Genomic DNA, 20,253 nt, shown 5'->3' with positions numbered 1-20,253 from the left:
TTGCAAATTGACCGATTTGCATTAAAACTATGCCTACTTGTTCTGATTTGTCAACACCTCTTTTTTAAAAAAAAAAAAAAAGTCTTTAACATTAAACATGGGTGGGTAAAGCCATCTGCTTATGGAGCTCGCCTGCAGCTCCATCAGTTAGCACATGAGACAGGTTACAGCTGTTTAATTGTTATGGTGCCGAATGATTCCCTTTCTATCCAAAATTAATATTTATATATGCGTGCATAGAAAGCATGTGGTTAAACATAAGTGATCTAATTGTGAATTAATGACAGCAGGTACTCATTCATTAGTCCCCGCATGAACAATGAGGTATAAAATAGTGCATCTCACATTCAGTCCAGCTCTTGACTTGTAAGATGAGTGCCCAGTAGTGGTTAAATCATGCGCCAGCCACTCCCTATACATTGGTACCCGGGAAGGAAAATAGCATCATATAGCTGCCATCATATGTAAAAAGAAAACAATCTATGTGGTAATTTCATCTACTTTACCTCTTTCCGGGACTCCAATCTGGTGTCCTTTGAGTTGTGACCCAAGTCACACAGTGGAAGTCTAGATATGCAAGTTCACATACACGTGTCACCCACACAGCTGAAAAGCTTGTCTTGGCTGAGGGTGGACTTCCTTTATTCCAAAATGGTGAGACACAAATTTAAATTTATAGCAGTCTGCTATAAAAGTTAACAATGTATATTCCATCTGCTCAGTACATTTCACAGTGAAAATAGCATGAAAAATTCCCAGCAAACTCAGTCTATGGAGAGAGCCACACATGTAAAGGAGGGAACTTAAAGACTATGGTTTCCATAGAGTTCTGCAGAAGTAAAGTAGACTTCTAAGTAGATTATTTGGATACTTATGTGAACACTCAAACTCATTTACAAAATGTTAATTAACCTGCCTGAAATGAAATTGCTAGTGAAGTAGTAATGGGATTTTATCCAAAATGCTAAATCACAAATTAATATCTTATAGCTAAGACAACAGAAGTATTTGAATGACAAGGGAGAAGAAAACTTTTCTTTACACACACACACACACACACACACACACACACACAAAACAATGGAATTGTGACCCCCCGCCTCAGTGAAGAAACTCATTCATATAGCGAACGTTCCTACCAAAGGAATATATATTGAGCTGGAGTATGAGGGGCCCATCCTGGCATTCATAAACCAGAGCACATGTAATACAGTATGTAAAACAAATCACTAGTAGCCCTGAGTTCATTTGCTTAACATCAAACTTTCCCCTTTTTTCTGGTTTCTTAAAATAAGTTCTCTCATGAGTGTGGGTTTTTCAAATATAAACTATGAATGAGATGAATTAATAATGCCTGGAATCTGTTGAGTATATACCATGGGCTGAGAAATAATGAAAAGTGTTTTTCCTAGACTCACTATATTATGTGTAAAGCTGTTAAGGTGGGCATTCCTTCAGGAAAGCACAGTTCAGAGACCTTCATCTGTGGACCTTTTCTGTGAGTTCGTACCGCGAGCAAACAAGATAACCATATTTCAAATCCATAAGCCATTCCCGAGCTCATGGCTGAAGTACTAGCCTAGACTACCTGAACTGAAATCGTTTTCAGTTGTTCATGCATGTTTGGGTTTTTTGTAGAATTATTTCTTTTCCTGAAATAAGCTAATAACTATTTGTCATAAAAAATCTGAATTGCCATAGAAACAGATGAAGGGATGGTGATGGTGGTTGGCTCCGTAAGAAAATGCCATGTTTTTATGAATTATTTTTCAGAAAAGTTTAAAAAAATTTTAAGAAGATTTAAACTCTATCTCTTAACAGAATTTAAAGTTTGTCAAATAAAAATAACAATTGCAAAAAGAAAAATAGTTTAAAGAACATTAATTTATATTGGAAAGGATTTAAAGAAGTTAGAAACTACTTATTGAAAAGCATATGTATCTTCTTGCAAAATCTAAGTTTATATCCAATGTTTATGTCACCTGAAATTATTAGGCTGAATACTTTATATAGAGACTGGCCACTGAACAGTTTCCTTGTATAAAATTGATAGATTAGATCTGTCGCTAGTATCCGCTCATGGGGAGTGGGGGAGGCATACAAAGTTCCTGTGTGTGTGCCCGTGTGTATTTGCTCATCTCAGATACAGGCAAATGGTCTCCTTGTTGAGTCATCTTTTAAGGGGGTTATATGTTTATTCCACATTTTCATGAATAAGTTAAAGTTTATCTTGGATGAGTGAAGAGGACAGTTTGGTTTTTTTTTTTTTTTTTTTAATCAGTGTTATCCTAGATAAAAAGAAAACTGACATAAGAAAGACCCACTGTTATTTACTTACCTAATTAATAATTACAAATTTTTCTTTTTAATTTTTTAATATTACTTACTGATTCAGTGAGGCTGGATTTCGTGTCACCTAGGATGGCCTCAAACTCTGTAAATGACAGAATATGACTTTGAACCTCCTTCCCCTCCCCTGGCAGGAGATGGCTTCTGTCTCCACCTGAATGCTGGGGTGCGGGCACTCACCGTCATGCCCGGTTTATGTAATACTGGGGATTGAACCCTGGACGTCATGCATCTGAGGAAGCGCTCTAGCAGCTGAGCTACATCTCCAGCCCCAATTTTTTCTTAAGTATTGAATTTCCCAAATAGACAAAGACTAGTGAAGTAATGATTCTGGGTAACACACGATCTATTCTGAGCAGGTCAGTAGATCATTACTGTACTTTCTTCTGTTCAGCGTTTCAACATCTCCAGTATCTAATTATTGGCATAAAGATGTATAGTGTGCATGCATATGACATGGTAAGCATGGGCTCAACCACTGAACAAGCTCTCCAGCCATCTGTACAGTATTTTTGAGAGTGTCCTGTGAATTGAACCCAGGGTGTAATGAACCTTGTACATCCTTCCCATGTGCTCTATACTGAGCTACACCCTCAGCCCCTGTAATGTTTTTATAAACGTTAGCAGTGCCCTCTGGACAGTTTCAGCCCCATATCAGAATACTAAAATATGCCTGTCCTTTCCCGCTTGAATCCACACAGCCCTAAGGTGTGTTTTCCCCATGTCATTCAGTAAACTCAAGGACCAGAGGAGACATGTGTTGATAACATGTTTCTGTATTGGGTCCAGTGGAAGAAATCCTGCCATATGCAAAAGACGGTGAGAAAGCTCGATGCGGTGTGTGCCAGACCATAGGCTTCTCTTTGGACAAGTTCTGCATATGCCGGCATCGGTGCATCTGCGCCGGCGTTCTGAGAGTCCCTCTGTTACCACCAGCGTAAATACGCAGTCCTCAGTCAGGCACGTGATTCTAAACTACCAAATACTGTCGTCCCATGTGAGGTCCTGGAGCTCAGTGGTGCCTTTCCAGTCGAGCTGACCTCACGAAGACGCCGCTGATCTCAAAGCCCCTTTTCTCAGTCATCCGAATCCTTCTAGTCCAGTGTAGATCCGGAAGCGTCTCATTTCACTCTTCGGGAATGCCTTGTTTTTAAATAACATTCCAAACCCAAGCCTGGGCTTTTACCTGGGTAGGTAATGTAAGAAGCGGTAAATTCATCCAGAAAATTCATGCATCAAATTTCCAAACTTAAAAAAAAAAAAAAAAACCAACCCACAGATGGGGGAGGAATGAATACAATATCCAAACTTCCCAAGATATTCGAAGCAGGTCTTCCTAAGAGTGCCAGTTTTAGAGAGTGAGTGGTCTCTAAGAAAGCACACTGACGCACATAGACATACAAGCTATTTTTCTTTATATGACACCATCTCACACTTACTAGATGTTGAAATTCAAATTCATTGGCTTTCCTAGACGGGGTAGAATATTTTAAATTCTTTCCCATAATCTTAGAATAAGAATTCTGTTATTTTTTTTAAAGCATATTTTAATGGACCTAAGTAAACTCTTTAAGAATATAAAATTGTTTTATGGTGTTTAAAATTATGTCGGTATCATAATCCTTTATGGTGCGGTAATCAGTAATAAAACAGTGCACTGAGTACCAATTAAGGAACATCAACTCAATGGGTATGCAGCCTGCATGCTGATTTAAACGGTTGCTGATTGGAATAAATGGATTTAATATGTACTTATTTGCAGACGGTCGCTTCTCTGTCACCCTAGTAGGGCTGGTACATGAATAATCTAAGAATGATACTTACTTACAACTTTAATGAGATACTAATGTGAATCATTTTTTAAAATCCATGTTAGAGAAATTATGAAGCACACAATGCTAAATACAAACTCCGTCCTCCACTCCAAGGACTTTGCCGTTCTAGCCACAGTGAAGGAAGGCGTCCTTGTTTTATCATGCACTCAGCTGACCGAATTGTCCTCTTCCGAAGAGAGGGCCCTAAGATTTGACGGTTGTAATTAAAGAGAGAAATATTTCCAGAATTCTTGATCCTCTATTATTTGCTTATGTCTAACTTAAACCTGAGAGTCAATTCAGCAGTCCCATGAAAATACTGTGCTGTTTAATAGGGTTCAGCCAGGCACACTGTTGACGGCAGTAATGGTGGAAATCATTCCTAACCACACACATCGGCAGCTACGCACACACAGACACTTTTCTGTCCACAACCACACACACACACACACACACACACACACACACACACACACCATGAGCTACCAAATACACATGTTTCCAACATGGCTGCCTTTGTTCCTTCTCCGTGTTTCTGAGAACTGGTGTGATGGTGACAGGAAAGCAAATTTGGAATTGATATCATTCCAAGTAGACTTTCAGACATCCACATTTCCCCCCAAAGAAGGCATGTGCACTCCTCTGACCTCGTTTTGAAGTGAACAGCTTTCTTTGGATGTGTGGCTAAGCAGGTCCTCCTGGTGCAGCGTTTATAGGTCAACTGAACTGCCTCTGTTCTGGCTTGCTTTTACCTCTTGTTTTCATCCCTTTTATTGCGTGTGCATTTTTGCCTGCTTGCCTACTGGCTTCCCAGACCGCATGTCACAGCAGTTCTTATCAGAGGGCCGTAAGGTCCTCTCACGTACACCAGGATGTCGACGGTTTAATAGTTCAAGTTAGCTTGCCTTCAGTCTAGCTTCCTTTCATCCGCAATGCTCAACTAATGATTTCCTCTTTGTCAGATGTTTTCATTCAAGCACATCCCTTGACCAATCCCAGAGCAGATGATGCATATTCTCTGCCTCGCACAGGTCCACCATTTCCGGGTCCTCTGAGCCGTAAATGTCACTCGATTAGGAAAAACGTGGGCTGTTCAGTTACCTGACTGGGGTTTTGCCTTTGCTGGTTGCCAGCGATTTGATCCTAGACAAGTCATTCCAGTCCTGTGCTTCAGTCTCTTTGTCCCTAAAGTGGGAAAGATAACAGTGCTACCTCTTAACCCCAAGGAGGGTGAAAATGCATCAGCTAATGTATTGTAAATGCTTAGTATAGTTTCCACCTAGAATTAACAGTCAGTAAACGGCAGTTACTGTGAACACTGCTACGTGTGAGCAGGTGGATTAGGGTGAGAGCGAGACACATATGAGTAACAGAGCAAGGAAAGATTTGTAGAGGGGGTAATGTCCGCTTTCTCTTCTTTCCCAACGGATAGCTTCTTCATAGAAGATACCAAAGCCTTCATAAGAAGTGTATTTAACCACGTCCTATAACACATGTTAAAGCCATATGGACCAGGCAACAAGAATACATTGATTACCCTCAATTCTAGTGGGGAATATGTCTACATTAAGTCACATATCTACATCTATAAAATTCATTGAAGCTGTATATTTTCATGACACTCCTTAGCTGAACTGGCAAAGCGGTGCTGTACCTTCCTACTCAGCATGTTAGGACTTAATTGTAACCTGTGAACAGGTACCCTTCAAAGGGTCTTAGAGCCCAGGCTCACTACTACACGGGGGGATAAGAGAACGTTATTCTTGAGGTTTACCTCTGTGTGTCTCTCTCCCGACACAATGAGAAGGCTTAAAAGGAGAAAGAATTCTCCTTTAAAAGAACACCAAAAGAAGTGCGTGCAAAGGATGCTGGGGCAGCCCTTTGCTTTGTTGATATTGAAAGCTTGTTGACATGGTTACGTGATTAGAAGAGTTTGATGAGCCACATCTTTCACGCCCAAGGATTCCCAGGCTTTGCCCACCAGCAAGTAGACTAGGGAACCTCTCCTTCATAGACTTGAGACCTGCACCGTAGCTCCATTTCCTGTGTCCTAGGGGTGACTGTGCATCTGGATATACGTTGAGAGAGAGACAGGTAAACCAAGAATTTGGCACAACCTTTCAAAGACATGTGCATCCTGACATTTAAAGTAGACCTTCTGTGACAGTTAGCGTTCACTGGCAACTTGGCTGGACTTTGAGTCACTGGGAGATTGAGGGACACCTCCGCATAGGACTGTGGGGATTTCCAGGGAGGACTAAGGGGGGGGGAGGGGCATGTCTGCCCTGAATGGCACCAACATGGACTGGGAACTTGAATGGATTTTTTTTTTTTAAAAAAAAAAGGAAAAGGTAGCTGAGTGTCCATATTCCCCTTTCTCTGCTTCCTGGTCATCCATGATATAAACAGCTCTGCTCCTCCACACCCTCCCTTCCTTGTTGGACTAGCACCTCTAAAAGACAGCTAAAATGAACCATCCAGTCCTTTCAGTTGTTTCTGACCGGCATTTTTGTCATAGCAACGTAAAGCTAACTCATACACCCACTTCCCATGACTCCCAGGAGCCATGGAGAAGGCATCTAAAAGAAGGTGGTGCTTTGGTACAGATACATGTTGTTTGGTTTAAAAAAAAAAAAGCTTGCCCTGTACTTCTGATTCCCCTTCAGCAGTGCTTCCTACTGGGAAAAGAAATCAGTTCTGAATCCCCAGGACAATGGGGACTGTGCATCGTGACCTTAGCTTTGTGTAGAGTCTGGCAGCCCACATTGTTTCTCTTTCTCTCCTCTGAGAAAAGCTGGCGAGGAAGACTAAATAAATGAATAATATAAAGTCCTTAATCTAATAGCCTTTTTATCGCATTCAGGAAGCAAGGCTTGGACCAGAGCACCCCATATGTGTTCTAAAGTCATTCTGAAACTGGCCTAAGCTTAAAGATCGACCTGGGTCAGAGGCAGCTATGTGGGAACCATTAATATACCTGCCAAGTATTCCTAATCTACAAGGCATTCAGAAGCAGAGCTCCTAGAAAAATCTGGAATTGTCTTGACCACTCATAGAAAAATCTGGAATTGTCTTGACCACTTGTATTCATAGCATGTGTGGTTTTCAGAATCCATCTGTCACTAGTTCTCTCAGATATGAAACCCAAAATAAGTTTTAAGAATTATCACCCTACAAGAAATGTGGAAATTCTCTCCCTGTGTTCTACATGGATTCGCTTAAAAAATAAATACTCTGAATGCCAAGGAAAGTGTTTCATGAAGAGAACATAATAATAGCTGTTTTTTAATCACAAGGTCCCACCTATAAGAAAGTTCCATTCAGTAAAAAGAACTTTAAAACTTAGTAGATGTAGTTGGGTTTTTTTTTTTAACATTAAATTAAAACATTCACTTTCAAAGTAATTTTTCTGTAACTTAATGTGCATCTCAGCAACTGTTAGGTATATTAATTTTTAACTATTCTGTGTTGTTTTTACGATTATTATTCCTAATGGCTTCTTACAACATGCTGCTTATTTCCTGTACCGGCTTCTATAATGATGTCTTTAATGTTGCGATTATTTTCGTAATTATTTTAACCTCATGTATCCACATTTCCATTCAACTTCTTCATTATTTAGAATCAAGCTTTTGAGGTATTATCAGAAATTTCCCTCTTCAAAGTAAAATGTAGCTTATTGTTTTTCTTAGTTTCAGGCTATCACAGTGATTCTTTATGATATGTAATATGCTCCTTATGATATGAAAATGATCAATCTTGGTATCTTATCCTCAGTACCAATATTTTTATAGCTGATTTTTAGTATCTCGTGAATGCTGCATTAAGTATTTCTAATATTTAAAGTGTTGGGCTAATTATGATTTCTGTGTATTTTAAATGTATTTTCTGATTGCAGCCCCTCTTCTGGTATTCCTGACCCAATGATGACCCTACCTTTACTGGAAATCAATCCAGTGCTTTGCATAATTGACTCTGTTTGCTAAATTAACAGGACGGACCGACCAGAAAAAATTCAGTCCCTCTTGAAGCTACTAACCTAGATCAGAGTTTAGCTCTCTTCTTTATCTTGGGTGCATTAACTCAAGCAGATCTGATAGAAAAACACAGGATATACTCACCAACTGTCATCAGTGGAACTAATTTTTGTAAATGGAGAATTCCCTTGGAAATGCTACCCTGCCTGAATTGAAAACTCTAGATTATTAATATCATTATGATTATGTGCAGATCGTCAAATGAGCCATTACAGAAAGAACTCTTGCAGATTACACAATACTTAGAAGGAATGATTAAAAATTTGTGTCAGTGTCCTGATGCAGTAATACGTTTCTCTTTTCATGCTTAAGAGATGAATTATGCTTACTAAGTCACGATTGCAGAGTAGAACCCAATGCCATTTCTTCGTTCACCTTAATTTCCCTTGTAATGTATTGTCAATTAGCCATAAACGTTCTTATTTTTAAAGGCAATTCAGAAGCCTCTAATGGAATCCTGTGGCAAAGCAAAGAATCTTTTTATATACACGGTACAGATGTGTCAAAACCACTTATGGGTTTGTTTACCCACATGACACAGGCAGCAGGCCTGAGTGTCTCATGTGAAAGTTGCAATTTAAATCACTCTTTTAAGAGTACCGCTGCCACTTGCATATATCAGTAATGAAAAATAATCAACATAAGCATCTCTGAAAAGCAATTTTAGATCATTAAAGATGTATGAATTTTGACAAAGCAAGAAGATTTGAGGCTTATTAAGAATATATTAGGTCTCTATCATGAGTGAAGGGAGAGAGGCTGTGTCTCGGGAAGATAAATGGTACAAGGATGGCCCGAGACACAGGCTTGGTCCAGCTGGTCCTGTAAACCTGTTGAGAAAAACAGAACCTATTGCAAGATGGTTCTTGAGATGAAAAGTGTCTGAGACCACTCCTGTGCCCTAATGGACTGCATATGTGGTACAGCTTGTCCATCTGGCGTGGAGCCAAGGGCTACTGGAGGCGCCTCTGGGCTTTGTATGCTTTTTCCAAGTAAAATGGAAGTATTTGTCTGATGGTTCTTAGTTTCTTTTATTTCCTTGTTGCTTATTTATTTATTAACTATTAAACTTGGATTACTGTAGATCTCATAGCAATAACTCTCCAAAATTCTGTAGTCATAAAGACCCGAGTCCATGGGCTCTACTTAGTGGGAATCGTTAACAAGAATGAAAGTGCGTGTGTTATCCAAAGAGCCTGTGCAGGAAATGGTCAGCATCCCCCAGACTGACCTCTAAAGCATAGTCCCTGGCGTCATGACCACATTGACTAAAACTGACCCTAGTGCATTTTTAGAAGATTCAAAGTGCATCTCTGTCATGTGATGTGAGTTCTATGTCAGCTGCAGTTAACTCAATTTGCATGTGAATTCTGAAAATTTCCTTGTCCCATGTGACACTTCTGAAATGTCTGTCTGTTCTTTTTTTCCTTTTTTAATTTCCCAAGCTCACTATTTGGATAAGATAGTTAAAGGTACTGTATACCTACTCTTTGTTGACGTATCTGCATAAATAACTATAGAGCTGTGTATCAGAATGCGCTAGGTGTAACAGTAGACTTTTTCATGCATAGTCTCGTAAATTATAACTTGGGCTTACATAATGTGAAATGCCTCAGGTTTAAAGTATGGAGACTTAAATTGTCTGTGTCTCATTTTTATAATTTTGGGGTTCTCACAGATTTCATTCCTATTTAAAACAATAGTTTTTCACTAAAACCAAAACTGAAGATTACAGTACATTTGCTGTTTTTTGTTTTATTTTGCTTCAAAATCTATTGTTAGTAATTCAGCTAACGAGCTTTTAAATTATAAATTAAAGAATCATAAATGCTCTTATCACAGAATAAGAATTGTCACTCTAAAGAACATTCTGGCTAACATATGTTGAGAGAGAGAGAGAGATCTCATTTAGCCTCAAATGGAAACTTCTTTGGCTTGTTCTAAACGTGTCAGAATATATATGTGATACCATAATTTATGTTTGGTAATATATATTCTTATCAAACTACAAAAATCTCGTGCCCGCTGTGGCATCAGAACTGATAAATGCTGCTCAGCAAAAGACAGCAGATTCTCGGGTCTTCAGTTGCCGTAGACATGGGTGGAAGAGTGTTGTCCGCAGAGAAAGCCCCTCTCCCTTCCTCCTCAGAATACCTATTTTCTTTCCCTTGTTTGTGCTTTCCATTAGAATATGAAAATATTCATGGCAATATCCAGGCTTTCCTATCATAATTCCGTGTGCAGGTCGCAACTGCGGCCCATTGGCAGGGGGGCAATTCAATACTTCTATTTCTATACAGACCACACACAAACACATCTGTAAGGAACACCTACCTTCTATATATTGAATAACCCATCGTTACAGACGGTAACTGTCTGGAAACAAAATGAGCAGCACGATTCATCTCATCCTGGCCTGATGGTATCCCTACATACAATGTTGTTAGGTTGTCAAAACAGACGTCTTCCTGTTGACTGTAATTGTAAGAGCTTAAGAAACAGAACGTCTCTTTGAGCTATTTCCTTCTCCAGTTCCTCACCGGAGACCAACACGTGAATAATCATTTGCATATGGACTGACACATCTTACACCAGGTTGCTCCATAAATCTTACGTCCAAAACAAGTGGGGCATCTTCCCGATAAGGAGCTATGTAACGAACTCCAGTTGCTGGAGCAAGTATTTTATTACATGTATTTTGCACCCAATGATTACTAGTTAGCCAAAGAGACTTGACTACTAGCCAGGTCATTGCAGGAGTTTAGAGCATTTAACCCTTGCTGTCTGTCAGTACCATGTCACACTCATACACAGGGACTTCAGAACCACCTGAGCGTCATCTTTCATAAGTAGATCATGTTGGCAGCATGCCAGGTGCCATCGGTAGGAAGTGACAAAATTTGGTTTCTTGGGGAAAAAAAAAAAATTATGTTAGACTGAAACAATTTTCGATTTTGGATTATATTAAATTAATTATTTCCCAAATTTTCCCTTCTTGCCCATAAAAGCAGACAAGATAGGATACAAAGGTAACAGCATAAAAGCCTTAGGGAGATTGTCACAAAATATCACTCTTCGCTATCTGTCTTGAAGCACGCCACTACCGTGTTTTTGTTCAGTCTATCAATGTTTGATTGTGGTCCTTATGGTATTTCATTTTGTCCGTCCTAAGTAATCAGATATGCACAGCTCTTACATTCAGTTGGAAATCCTGTCGGTCCTGTCCCATCCGTATGCAGCCTGACCCCTGATGTTTGTTAGAATAGACGCTACAGCCGCTTCCCTCTCTCTCCCGGGCTTCGCTTACTCTGTGGAAAGGAATGTACTCTTGGCATAAAGTATAGTCATTAATACTGACCTATACTTTGTGCAGTTATTTAATACACTGTAATTTCACATGAATATTCGGCAACTCTGAGGCCAGATAAAATTAATGCTCTCTTTTTAACATCATTCATAAACCCATGTCCACGCTCATGCTCTTGAATTTAGGGGAGTTGTTTTTGTTTTTTTTTTTTTAAAGCAACAAGGTGCTTTAAGGAGTCGTGTCCTAAGAAACGTCTAGCAATGTTTGCAACAGATTAAAAATTGGGACAAGGGATTCTGAAATTATTATCCTGAGGCGCTTTTCCAAACCGTATGCTATACCTTGTTGCTTTGTGAAAGGGGGGGGAAGTGGGAATATCACGTTAATTTTGTCTGGCCTGAAGCTATTTAGCGGTCATTGCGTATATTTCTGTCCTTCACAGGTAAGTGGTGTCTCAAGGGTCAGGCCAATCAAAGATGCCACTTGGATAAGAATTAGATTCCTTGGATAATGTTGCTGTTTCTATCCATGTGCAATTACAGTCTCTGCGCTGTTTATAAAGGCCTGTTCCCACTAAGTGTCCCGTATCTGTTTCTTTTAGCTACGACCGCTTTCAGTACTCAAATCACTGTGTTCTCTGCCTTCCTTGTCTTGACAGAGGGTTGCCCCGGCTTGTGCAACAGCAACGGGAGATGTACACTGGACCAGAACGGCTGGCATTGTGTTTGCCAGCCAGGGTGGAGAGGAGCAGGCTGTGACGTAGCCATGGAGACCCTGTGCACAGACGGCAAGGACAATGAAGGAGGTAAGGAAGCCTGAGCCTGAGAACAAGTTGTCCGCCAGAGCCTCGGTTCATAAGTTACAGTGACGACTACGTAGTTATCCGTGGAAAAGAACAAACAGATCCCTAAAGATTAGATGGATTGAAAATGCATGAGAGTTGATGGATTTAATGGCGCTCCCTGATTTTCCTGAAACGAATGCCTGATGATTATCGTTCGTGGAAAAGGCAAGGGAACAGAGCCACTGTATAATGTCCACTGTTCTCCGTTCCCTTTTCTCATTCCCGGGTGGCTCTCCCCCTCAACAATGGCATTCAGGACGCTGTGCATTGGAAGTACTACAGCAGTGTTTTAATAACTAAACAAGCCAGAAGATGCCAGGCATTTTTCAAGCTCTTCTGTTGAAAGACATTGGTAGGGGAGGGAAAAAAAAAAAAAAAGACAGCAACAGAGAACAGTCCCCTTGAAGCTGAATTCCACTGCCTTTTTATCCTTAACTTTACACCCCTATAAAAGGATTGCAATATTCCACCCAATTTAAGCCTTCGGCTAGGAATAATTATTCTCCCCTCTGAGCACATCCCCCATGCTATTGTATTTTAATTTCAGAGAATAGAGAGTGGGAGTTGGTGATGGAATACTTGCCCCTGACAGCTGTTTAATTTTGACAAACCGTGAGGAGTGAATTGGTGGAAGGTGGAGTTGCTGTGTGGGTCGGAGATCGCCTACTTGGTGGCTTGTTTCTCTCCTCTGGAAGGTCTTCCTCCTGGACGGTAGTGTCGGTAGAGAGTGCAGGCGTCAGAGGCAGGCAGATCTTCGCTGCCACAGACTGCTTACGTGGCCTTCAACCAGATCTGTACCTCCTCACCTCTCAGCTGCTTCGCCTGCAAAGCAGAACCGAAAGAGGTTTCGAAAGTTCTAAGAGAAAAACGTGTGTAGATTGCTCAGCGTGCTGCAGCCATTATTGCTCTGGGTTTTCCTCCTTTGGTTTCCTGAGTGCTTGTCTTGACTAGTCATAGAAGGTTTTCAGAGAAGACAGGTGGAGAGGGCCCAGACCTGGGCCCATATCCCTCTGCAGCCATGTACCCTGGTCCACCATGGGCTACATGTGTCTGGTCTTCCTGGCGAGGAGCTGAGGACCTCCCTTTTAACTTTCTCACAGACCCACACACACACACACACACCATCTTCCCTGTATCATTTTCCTTGGCTATCAAGTAACTCTCCATAAAAGCCTTCTTTACCCCTCCTCCCCGTCACCCCCCCCCCCCCCGCGCCCCTTATGGATTCCAGCAGTCTCTAACGCTCACAGCTCTCCTAGCTGATAATACCTTGTTGCCCAAACTCCTCGAGATCACGTGCGTGCAGAAATGGCACCGTTAATCCTCTCCGAGACGTAGCCCAGATGGCAACCTAACTTCTTGTTTTCCCGGAAGAGCGTCAACCCCATTGTCGCTGGTGCCGGGGGAGGAGGAGAGGGGCTCTTTTCTCCTTGATCGCGCACTTCACATTTCTGTCGTCTGGAAGAAGATTGCATTGAGGAGGTCCTCCTGGCTCTCGGAGGGACGCAAACTGCCGGGCCAAGTCTGTAGAGACCCGGCAGAGTAATTTAGGGGGCTAATCAACTCTTTGGTATTATCAGCCAAGGAGGGTTTTCTCCTTTTCCTCAAAAATTTATCAGCTGTGAATTGGCCTCATTCCCCCTTTGTTTATTCTTATTAGCATGAAACTCCGCTATCGCTAGACTTCCCTCTCTGAGGGAAAATCTGAGCCAATAGAATACCCCTGTGAATTCTCTACTTATCTCACATAATTTCCAGGGCTGTCCCTAACCTAATTTTGTTGTTCTTCAAAGACAGAATCTCAGGGCCGGCTTTCTCGAATCCTGAGGTGGTAGCCTGGGTGCCTGGCAGGTTAAGGAACTAAAGAGAAGGAGCAGGTGAAGAAGCTGATTTGGCTCTAGTCAGAATTTAAGAAAATATATATATGCGTGCTCTTGTCTAGTTGGAACGCAGTCTTTGTAAAAGAAAGAGAAAATGGCTGACCATCCCCAGAAGCGGAAGGGTTTAAGTGTGGTCCAAGTATGTGATAGACTTAAATAAAAATGTCCTTATGGAACCCATCACAGTGTACCATGAATATGCACTGATTAAAAATAAATAAATGGTTAGACTAAAACAGCTGCATATAGGGCAATAGCTAAATGTCTTCCTTGGCCAGCGTTTGTCTCCTAGTCCGACGTCTACCTTCCTTTCCCCAGTGTGGCCAGCTCCATCACCACTGTTTGATTATAAAGAGCCTTGAACTCCTAATCTCACCACCAGGGTACCAGTCCTTGCCTTCCTGGGCCCTTCCTCTCCTGTTGTCCTTCAGACACAGTGGCCCTCGGATGTTCAAGCAACGGACAAGAGCTTCAGATGGAGCGGGACGAAGGGATTCTAGTAGAACACACAGAGCCATGTGTCCTTAGTCACTCTGAGTACGTGTGCATTCGTAGGAAGTAGCTGTGTCTTTTTAAGTTTCAAACTGCTGCCATGTGTACTGGGTAGCTGTGGCCTTTGGAAGCTAAGGGAACTCCTTTCCTCTTGAGAAGGTCACTGACAGAGATCTCCGCTCCGTGGAATCAACATCGAGTCCCTTCTTACAGGCGCCTCCAGATTTCAGAGGTCACTAAAGCAAGTTTTAAAATACAAGCTAAGTAAATAAAATAGTGGGTAATCGCATTGGTAAGGGGGGGGGGAGGTTAAAAGCAAACAGAACCATCAAAGATCATTAAGTACTTCCTCCCAGAGACTCCTGATATTATCAGAACGTAGAGTGGCACTGGAAATCTCTAGGCATTGCAGTGTCCTGGTAGAATAGGGACTTGGGAGAGATGAGAATTGGTTTGGAAGACAATTGGTTCCTACTTTAGATGAGAGATTCGGTTACCATGATGTACTGTTGCTGCTACTTTCCTCCTGATACATGGGAAATGTGTGGTGCATTTGTGTGTGTGTGTGTGTGTGTGTGTGTGTGTGTGTGTGTGTGTGGTGAATTTTGTGCAGTAAATTTGTGTGCACGTGTGTATAAAACATTTTTCTTTAGGATAGATTTTTAGAAAGGTAAAAGGGGCGTTTTAAGTTTTCATTTTTATAGCTGCTACTCTGTTGCCTTGCACATAGGTCCCAACCACTATACTTTTTATTGGTGTGAGATGGTTACTTGTCCATGGTCACACTCTGTACATAATCATTGTACATAAATGAAATTGTTCAACAAAGTGAAACACAGAACCTTTTTTCTGATGAATGGAAATGTCCCTGTTTTATTGTTTTAGTGTATACCTCTAATTACTACTTAGACTGATAATATTTTTTCCCTGTTGTACTATTGTTGAAACCCAGGGGCTTTCTGTACATTGGACCTTTTGCTACCGAGATGCAGGCCCAGCCCAGATTGATGATGATCTGTCTGCCTTGTTCTCAGCCTTTTGTGTTTTTATTTCTTGTTTCTTGATATTTGTTCTGAGAATCACATACTTATTTCTCTTACTTGATTTTCCTATTGAGATTGCTTAGCATTTTCTCTTTGAGGTTTCTCCTCGAACTCCTTGTTCTGGTCCACTTATTCTCGGCTGGGTGTATCATACATATTTTACCCAGGATTTTTTCTCACCTTTTGACTCTGCAATTTGTGGTATCTTTTGTCATGCGGACATTTTTTTTTCAACTAATACAAAGTAAATGTTTTGTGAAGTTCAGCTCCTTTGTTCATAAACTCTACCTGTGGTTTCTGAACAAGAGCCTTATGGGATTAGACATAGACTTATATATGTGTCATAGTTTCTTCTGATATTTTTATAATGGTTTTCTTAATACCCAGCTAATGAGCAACACTTTTAAACTATTGAAGTGTAAAACATCCAAGAACTCGAGGTATAGATAGTGTCTGAGAGAGGGAAAGGAATGGTAAAGGAAAACCAGAGGACATTTCTGAGCATATTTCGACTTGTTTAGATAAAGTTCTTGCCTGCAAAGCCAAGGACCGGAGTTTGATCTCTAGAGCACGTGTTAAAAGAAAAAAAAAATTTAAGCCAAGTATGACAGTGCATGCGTATCATCCCACTGGGGAGGGAACAACATGTAGTCACTGGGGCCCATTGGCCAGACAACCTAATCTACTCAGTGAGCCAATGAACACTCACATATAGCACACACACCGAGAGAGAGAGAGAGAGAGAGAGAGAGAGAGAGAGAGAGAGAGAGAGAGATGCGAGTGTGCACGGAAACCAAGATGGCGTAAAGAATAGTTTGAGAGACATATACTCAACTCATTCGGGTGATGGTTAAGGTGAAGAAAAGGAAGAACTCAAGTTTGAGTAGGGACAGAGGAAAAGGAAGGGAGAAGAGAAGTCATGAATGGACTTCAGGCATCTACTTTGGGTGTAGAGAGCGAAGTTGTGGCTAAAGAGACGGCCCAGTGATTAGGAGATCAGTCTTCTCTTTCAGAGAAGGAGAGCTTGCTACCCAGAACTCACGTTGGGCGACTCACAACCACCTTGAACTCCAGCTCCAGAGTGTCCAGCACACTGTTCTGGCCACAGCTTGAACCTGCATGCATGTACACATATGCACATGTACATGCACATAAATAAAGAACTGTACTATTATAAAAATAAATAAATAAATAAATAATACAATTTTTTTTAAAGCAAAAGTGATGAAGGTGGATTGACATTAGAAGCACAGGGGAATGGACAAGTCTAGATAAGAGGGCAAAGATGTGGTGGATGAGGCATGTTAGGCTTCAGACACCTGTATAATATGCACCTAGAAATATCTAGAAGGCAGGGTTTTTTGTAGGTCAAAAAATGATCACACTGGAGTCAATAGCATGAAAAGGATATGAACTGAACCTGAAGATGCCCATAGAGCCCTGGTTCCCATAGACCAAGAATGTGCTGGAAGTCATGTCCCATTTCGTAGCGCAGAAAAGGAGCCCCACGCAGGTTGCCAAATGTTTACTGGGAAGAGTCATGAACAGTGCACGACACACTGATAAAATCTCACAACCACAATACTGCCTCGGGATTTAGACCTTGTCGTGGGTGATGACGTTATGTAATGATAATTATCTTTAAGGGAAATAAAGATTTGTAGCATTTTTCCAATCAGTAAATTACAAGGTTTAAAATAAATAAAATGACCATGCTTCAAAGAAGAAAATGCGAGTGTGGACAAACAAAACAAAGTCACCATCAGAGGAAGTCTAGGAAAGCTTAGGGTCCGAGTTTTAATTTGACCAAAGGTGTGCTGATTAAATCTGACTGAAAAATATAACAAGAGTGATAGAAAGTGATTTAAGATGTTATAAAAATAGGACAGGGTAGAAACCTGGAGGCAAGACCCGAGGTTGGCCGTTGTGGCCACAGGCTGATATTTGTAAGTAAATTTTTTATTGAAACGCTGTGCTTGCGTTCATCCATTAATCTATTGTCAGACCTCTTTTGCAGGGACCATTTCATAGTGACATGGCTCACAAAACCTAAAATACCCGCTATTTGGCAATCTATGAAATAAGTTTACTAACCACTATTAAAGCCCGATTGAACATGCCTCAGGAAAGACAAGAATGTGTAAAATATGGCCAGAATATAGCTAAAGCAATAATGTTAAGAATCGAGTGGAGGAGAGCATAAATTATATATCTACTTTATATCATAGTGTCGCTTATAATGCAACCTAAAGCAAAGAAAGACTCCTGACTAATAATCAAGGTTGCTATTCAGTGAGCTTTGAAATTTTCTGATCTTTAGTTTTTTTTATGATTAATGTTACTAGATATGGCTTCTATTCTAGGCTAAATGTAAGCCAACATAACATTCTTGAGACTACAATGGCATCCCAATGATTTGGAGAAGCTATTCCACGGAGACAATTTTGCTCCGCTGTACATTTGGGCAAGTGGGTAATCAACTTAGTTGTACTGGACAGGCCTCGTTGCTGTGAGTGCAGACAAAGCATGAAAAATGTTTTCTCAAGTTATAGGAAGCCAGATTCATAACCATCCGTCACTTGCTTGGGCAAGTTACTGATAAACTCTGCAGAAAAATAACAAACAGTGTGTCCCTGCATCTCGCCGGTTGAAAATGAGATTCCTTCTCTGATGGATGTTAGCAGAGAGGCTTTGTAAAAATGCATTTCCAACTGATTAGTTCAGAAGGTGTCAATCTCGTGCAGTTTCATGACCTGCAGACTCCATGTACATTTGCTTTTTATAAACTAACAAAGATGAGTGACTAAACCTGGGTGTTCCTCTTTGGCAACTGTATCATAGAGTGCCTAAGGGAAGACACTGGGGGAGAAGTGGGGTGGGGATCAGTTAACCCTTAGATTGCCATATTAATGGAGATAAAATATAATATTGGAAAGGACTTTCCCTTGTGGAAGAATGGTTTTAAGGGAGAGTCTACAGGACTATAAAATAGCTGTGTTTAATTACTCTCTCAGGCATACGCAGTGGCATTCCAAATCTGCTCACTAAGAGAGTAACTACATGAAATAGAGCGTAGAGCATATATATCTAAAACTCCCATAAAACCTCTACATATGATTATAAGTCACCACTTCATGGTTAGAATAGTTTTTAAGGGGTTGTTTTATTTTGAAGCCGAAAATGGTATTGAATCAATAGGCCAGTCATCTGTTGCTTGAGAGAACTCGGTCTTGAAAACTATTCTTCTGTTTCAAGAGAAATGGAGGTGGGGGAAAGGCCTATCTCTTACACTATTATTATAATGTATCCTTGTGAAGAATAGGGCCACAGCATGGCCTCATCTTTCTTCCACTTGTAATATCAAGAAATATTTAGACATTTTTCATCTTTATGGCTTTTCAGCCAGAAGGAAATATTTTGATAAATTTATATGAAATTTCAAAGCTCAGTATCATTTGATTATCTCAACACATAGTTTTAGATTTTTGTCAAAGAAATAAGCATGCTGCTTCACATAATCAGCAACCCATGACCTTAGGAATATGCAACATCTACATAAAAATGTCAGCCATAAGGAAAAAAATATGTAATATCTCTCATCAGAAATTCAGACTCATTCATTTCTATGTGGATAGAAATTATCACAAGCATTTAAAATATATAAAAAGACACCAACATCCTAAGCCAAATACCCCTTATTAGACATGTTTCCCCCGACTTCAAAGGAAATAATGAAGCGAATTTTAGTTGTTATCTATGGATGCTGTTTCTTCCCGTTTCAAAGAATTAAGAAAAGTCCAACCCAATTAGACTTAAAGTAAAAAGGAATGAGATCTGAGAAGCCCAGAAGGCCCAATGAAGTTTATAAAAAGATCCTAAGGAGGCTGCTGTGGATGTGACCTGTTGAGTTTTGCCCAAGCTTTTGACTCTGCTTTTTCTGGGAGGGACTGATTTCCAGTTAGGTCTTGTGGAGTCAGAAAGATGACTTCAGCCATTCTAGCCTCACAGCCTTGCTCTTCCCAGTGGACACTGGGGACAGAGAGTCTCTTCAGGTGGCTCCTGAAAGTCGTCCTGACACTTTAGGTCCCCTGAAATTTCTGAATCACAGTGAAGGAGTGCATGTGCGCATGGTCTGAGTGTTGGAAGAGCCAAAATAGGAGTGCATGTGCGCATGGTCTGAGTGTTGGAAGAGCCAAAATACTGAAGTGGGAATTTGGGGTGGGGGGGTGGGGGTGAGGTGGGAGGAGTAAACCCAATGCTTGCCATATTCTCCTTCAAGTGGACAGAGTGACTAAAGGTCCCAACCCCTCCATCGGTGTGTGTGTGTGTGTGTGTGTGTGTGTAGGGTACACATGTGCTGCAGCAGGCCTGGGAAGGTCAGAGGTCAACAGGCAGGAGTTAGTTCTCTCCTTCCCACCATGTGGGACTTAGGGATCCAACTCAGGTCGCAAACCCTGGTGGCAGGCACCGTCGCCCACTGAGTCGTC

At 40.9% G+C, this 20,253-nt stretch overlaps 1 protein-coding gene across 10 annotated transcripts in view; it reads left to right on the top strand.

Annotated features, from left to right (window-relative positions):
* The window catches only part of Tenm3 (teneurin transmembrane protein 3), a 727,726-nt gene that overhangs the window by 633,598 nt on the left and 73,875 nt on the right, over window positions 1–20,253 (top strand). For 5 of the 10 annotated variants that reach the window (XM_028854524.2, XM_028854518.2, XM_028854521.2 and 2 more), the window contains 3 exons: window positions 9,646–9,672; window positions 11,209–11,229; window positions 12,166–12,312. In XM_028854524.2, the coding sequence (XP_028710357.1) occupies window positions 9,646–9,672; window positions 11,209–11,229; window positions 12,166–12,312 (195 nt within the window). The remainder of the gene's footprint in view (window positions 1–9,645; window positions 9,673–11,208; window positions 11,230–12,165; window positions 12,313–20,253) is intronic. The other 5 variants (XM_028854525.2, XM_028854523.2, XM_028854522.2 and 2 more) reach the window with 3 other exon arrangements.

This window comes from Peromyscus leucopus, chromosome 17 (genome assembly GCF_004664715.2).
Source record: "Peromyscus leucopus breed LL Stock chromosome 17, UCI_PerLeu_2.1, whole genome shotgun sequence".
Taxonomy (NCBI): Eukaryota; Metazoa; Chordata; class Mammalia; order Rodentia; family Cricetidae; genus Peromyscus; species Peromyscus leucopus.
Note: the sequence above shows the minus strand (reverse complement) of the source record. Positions and strands in the feature narration are given on the sequence as shown.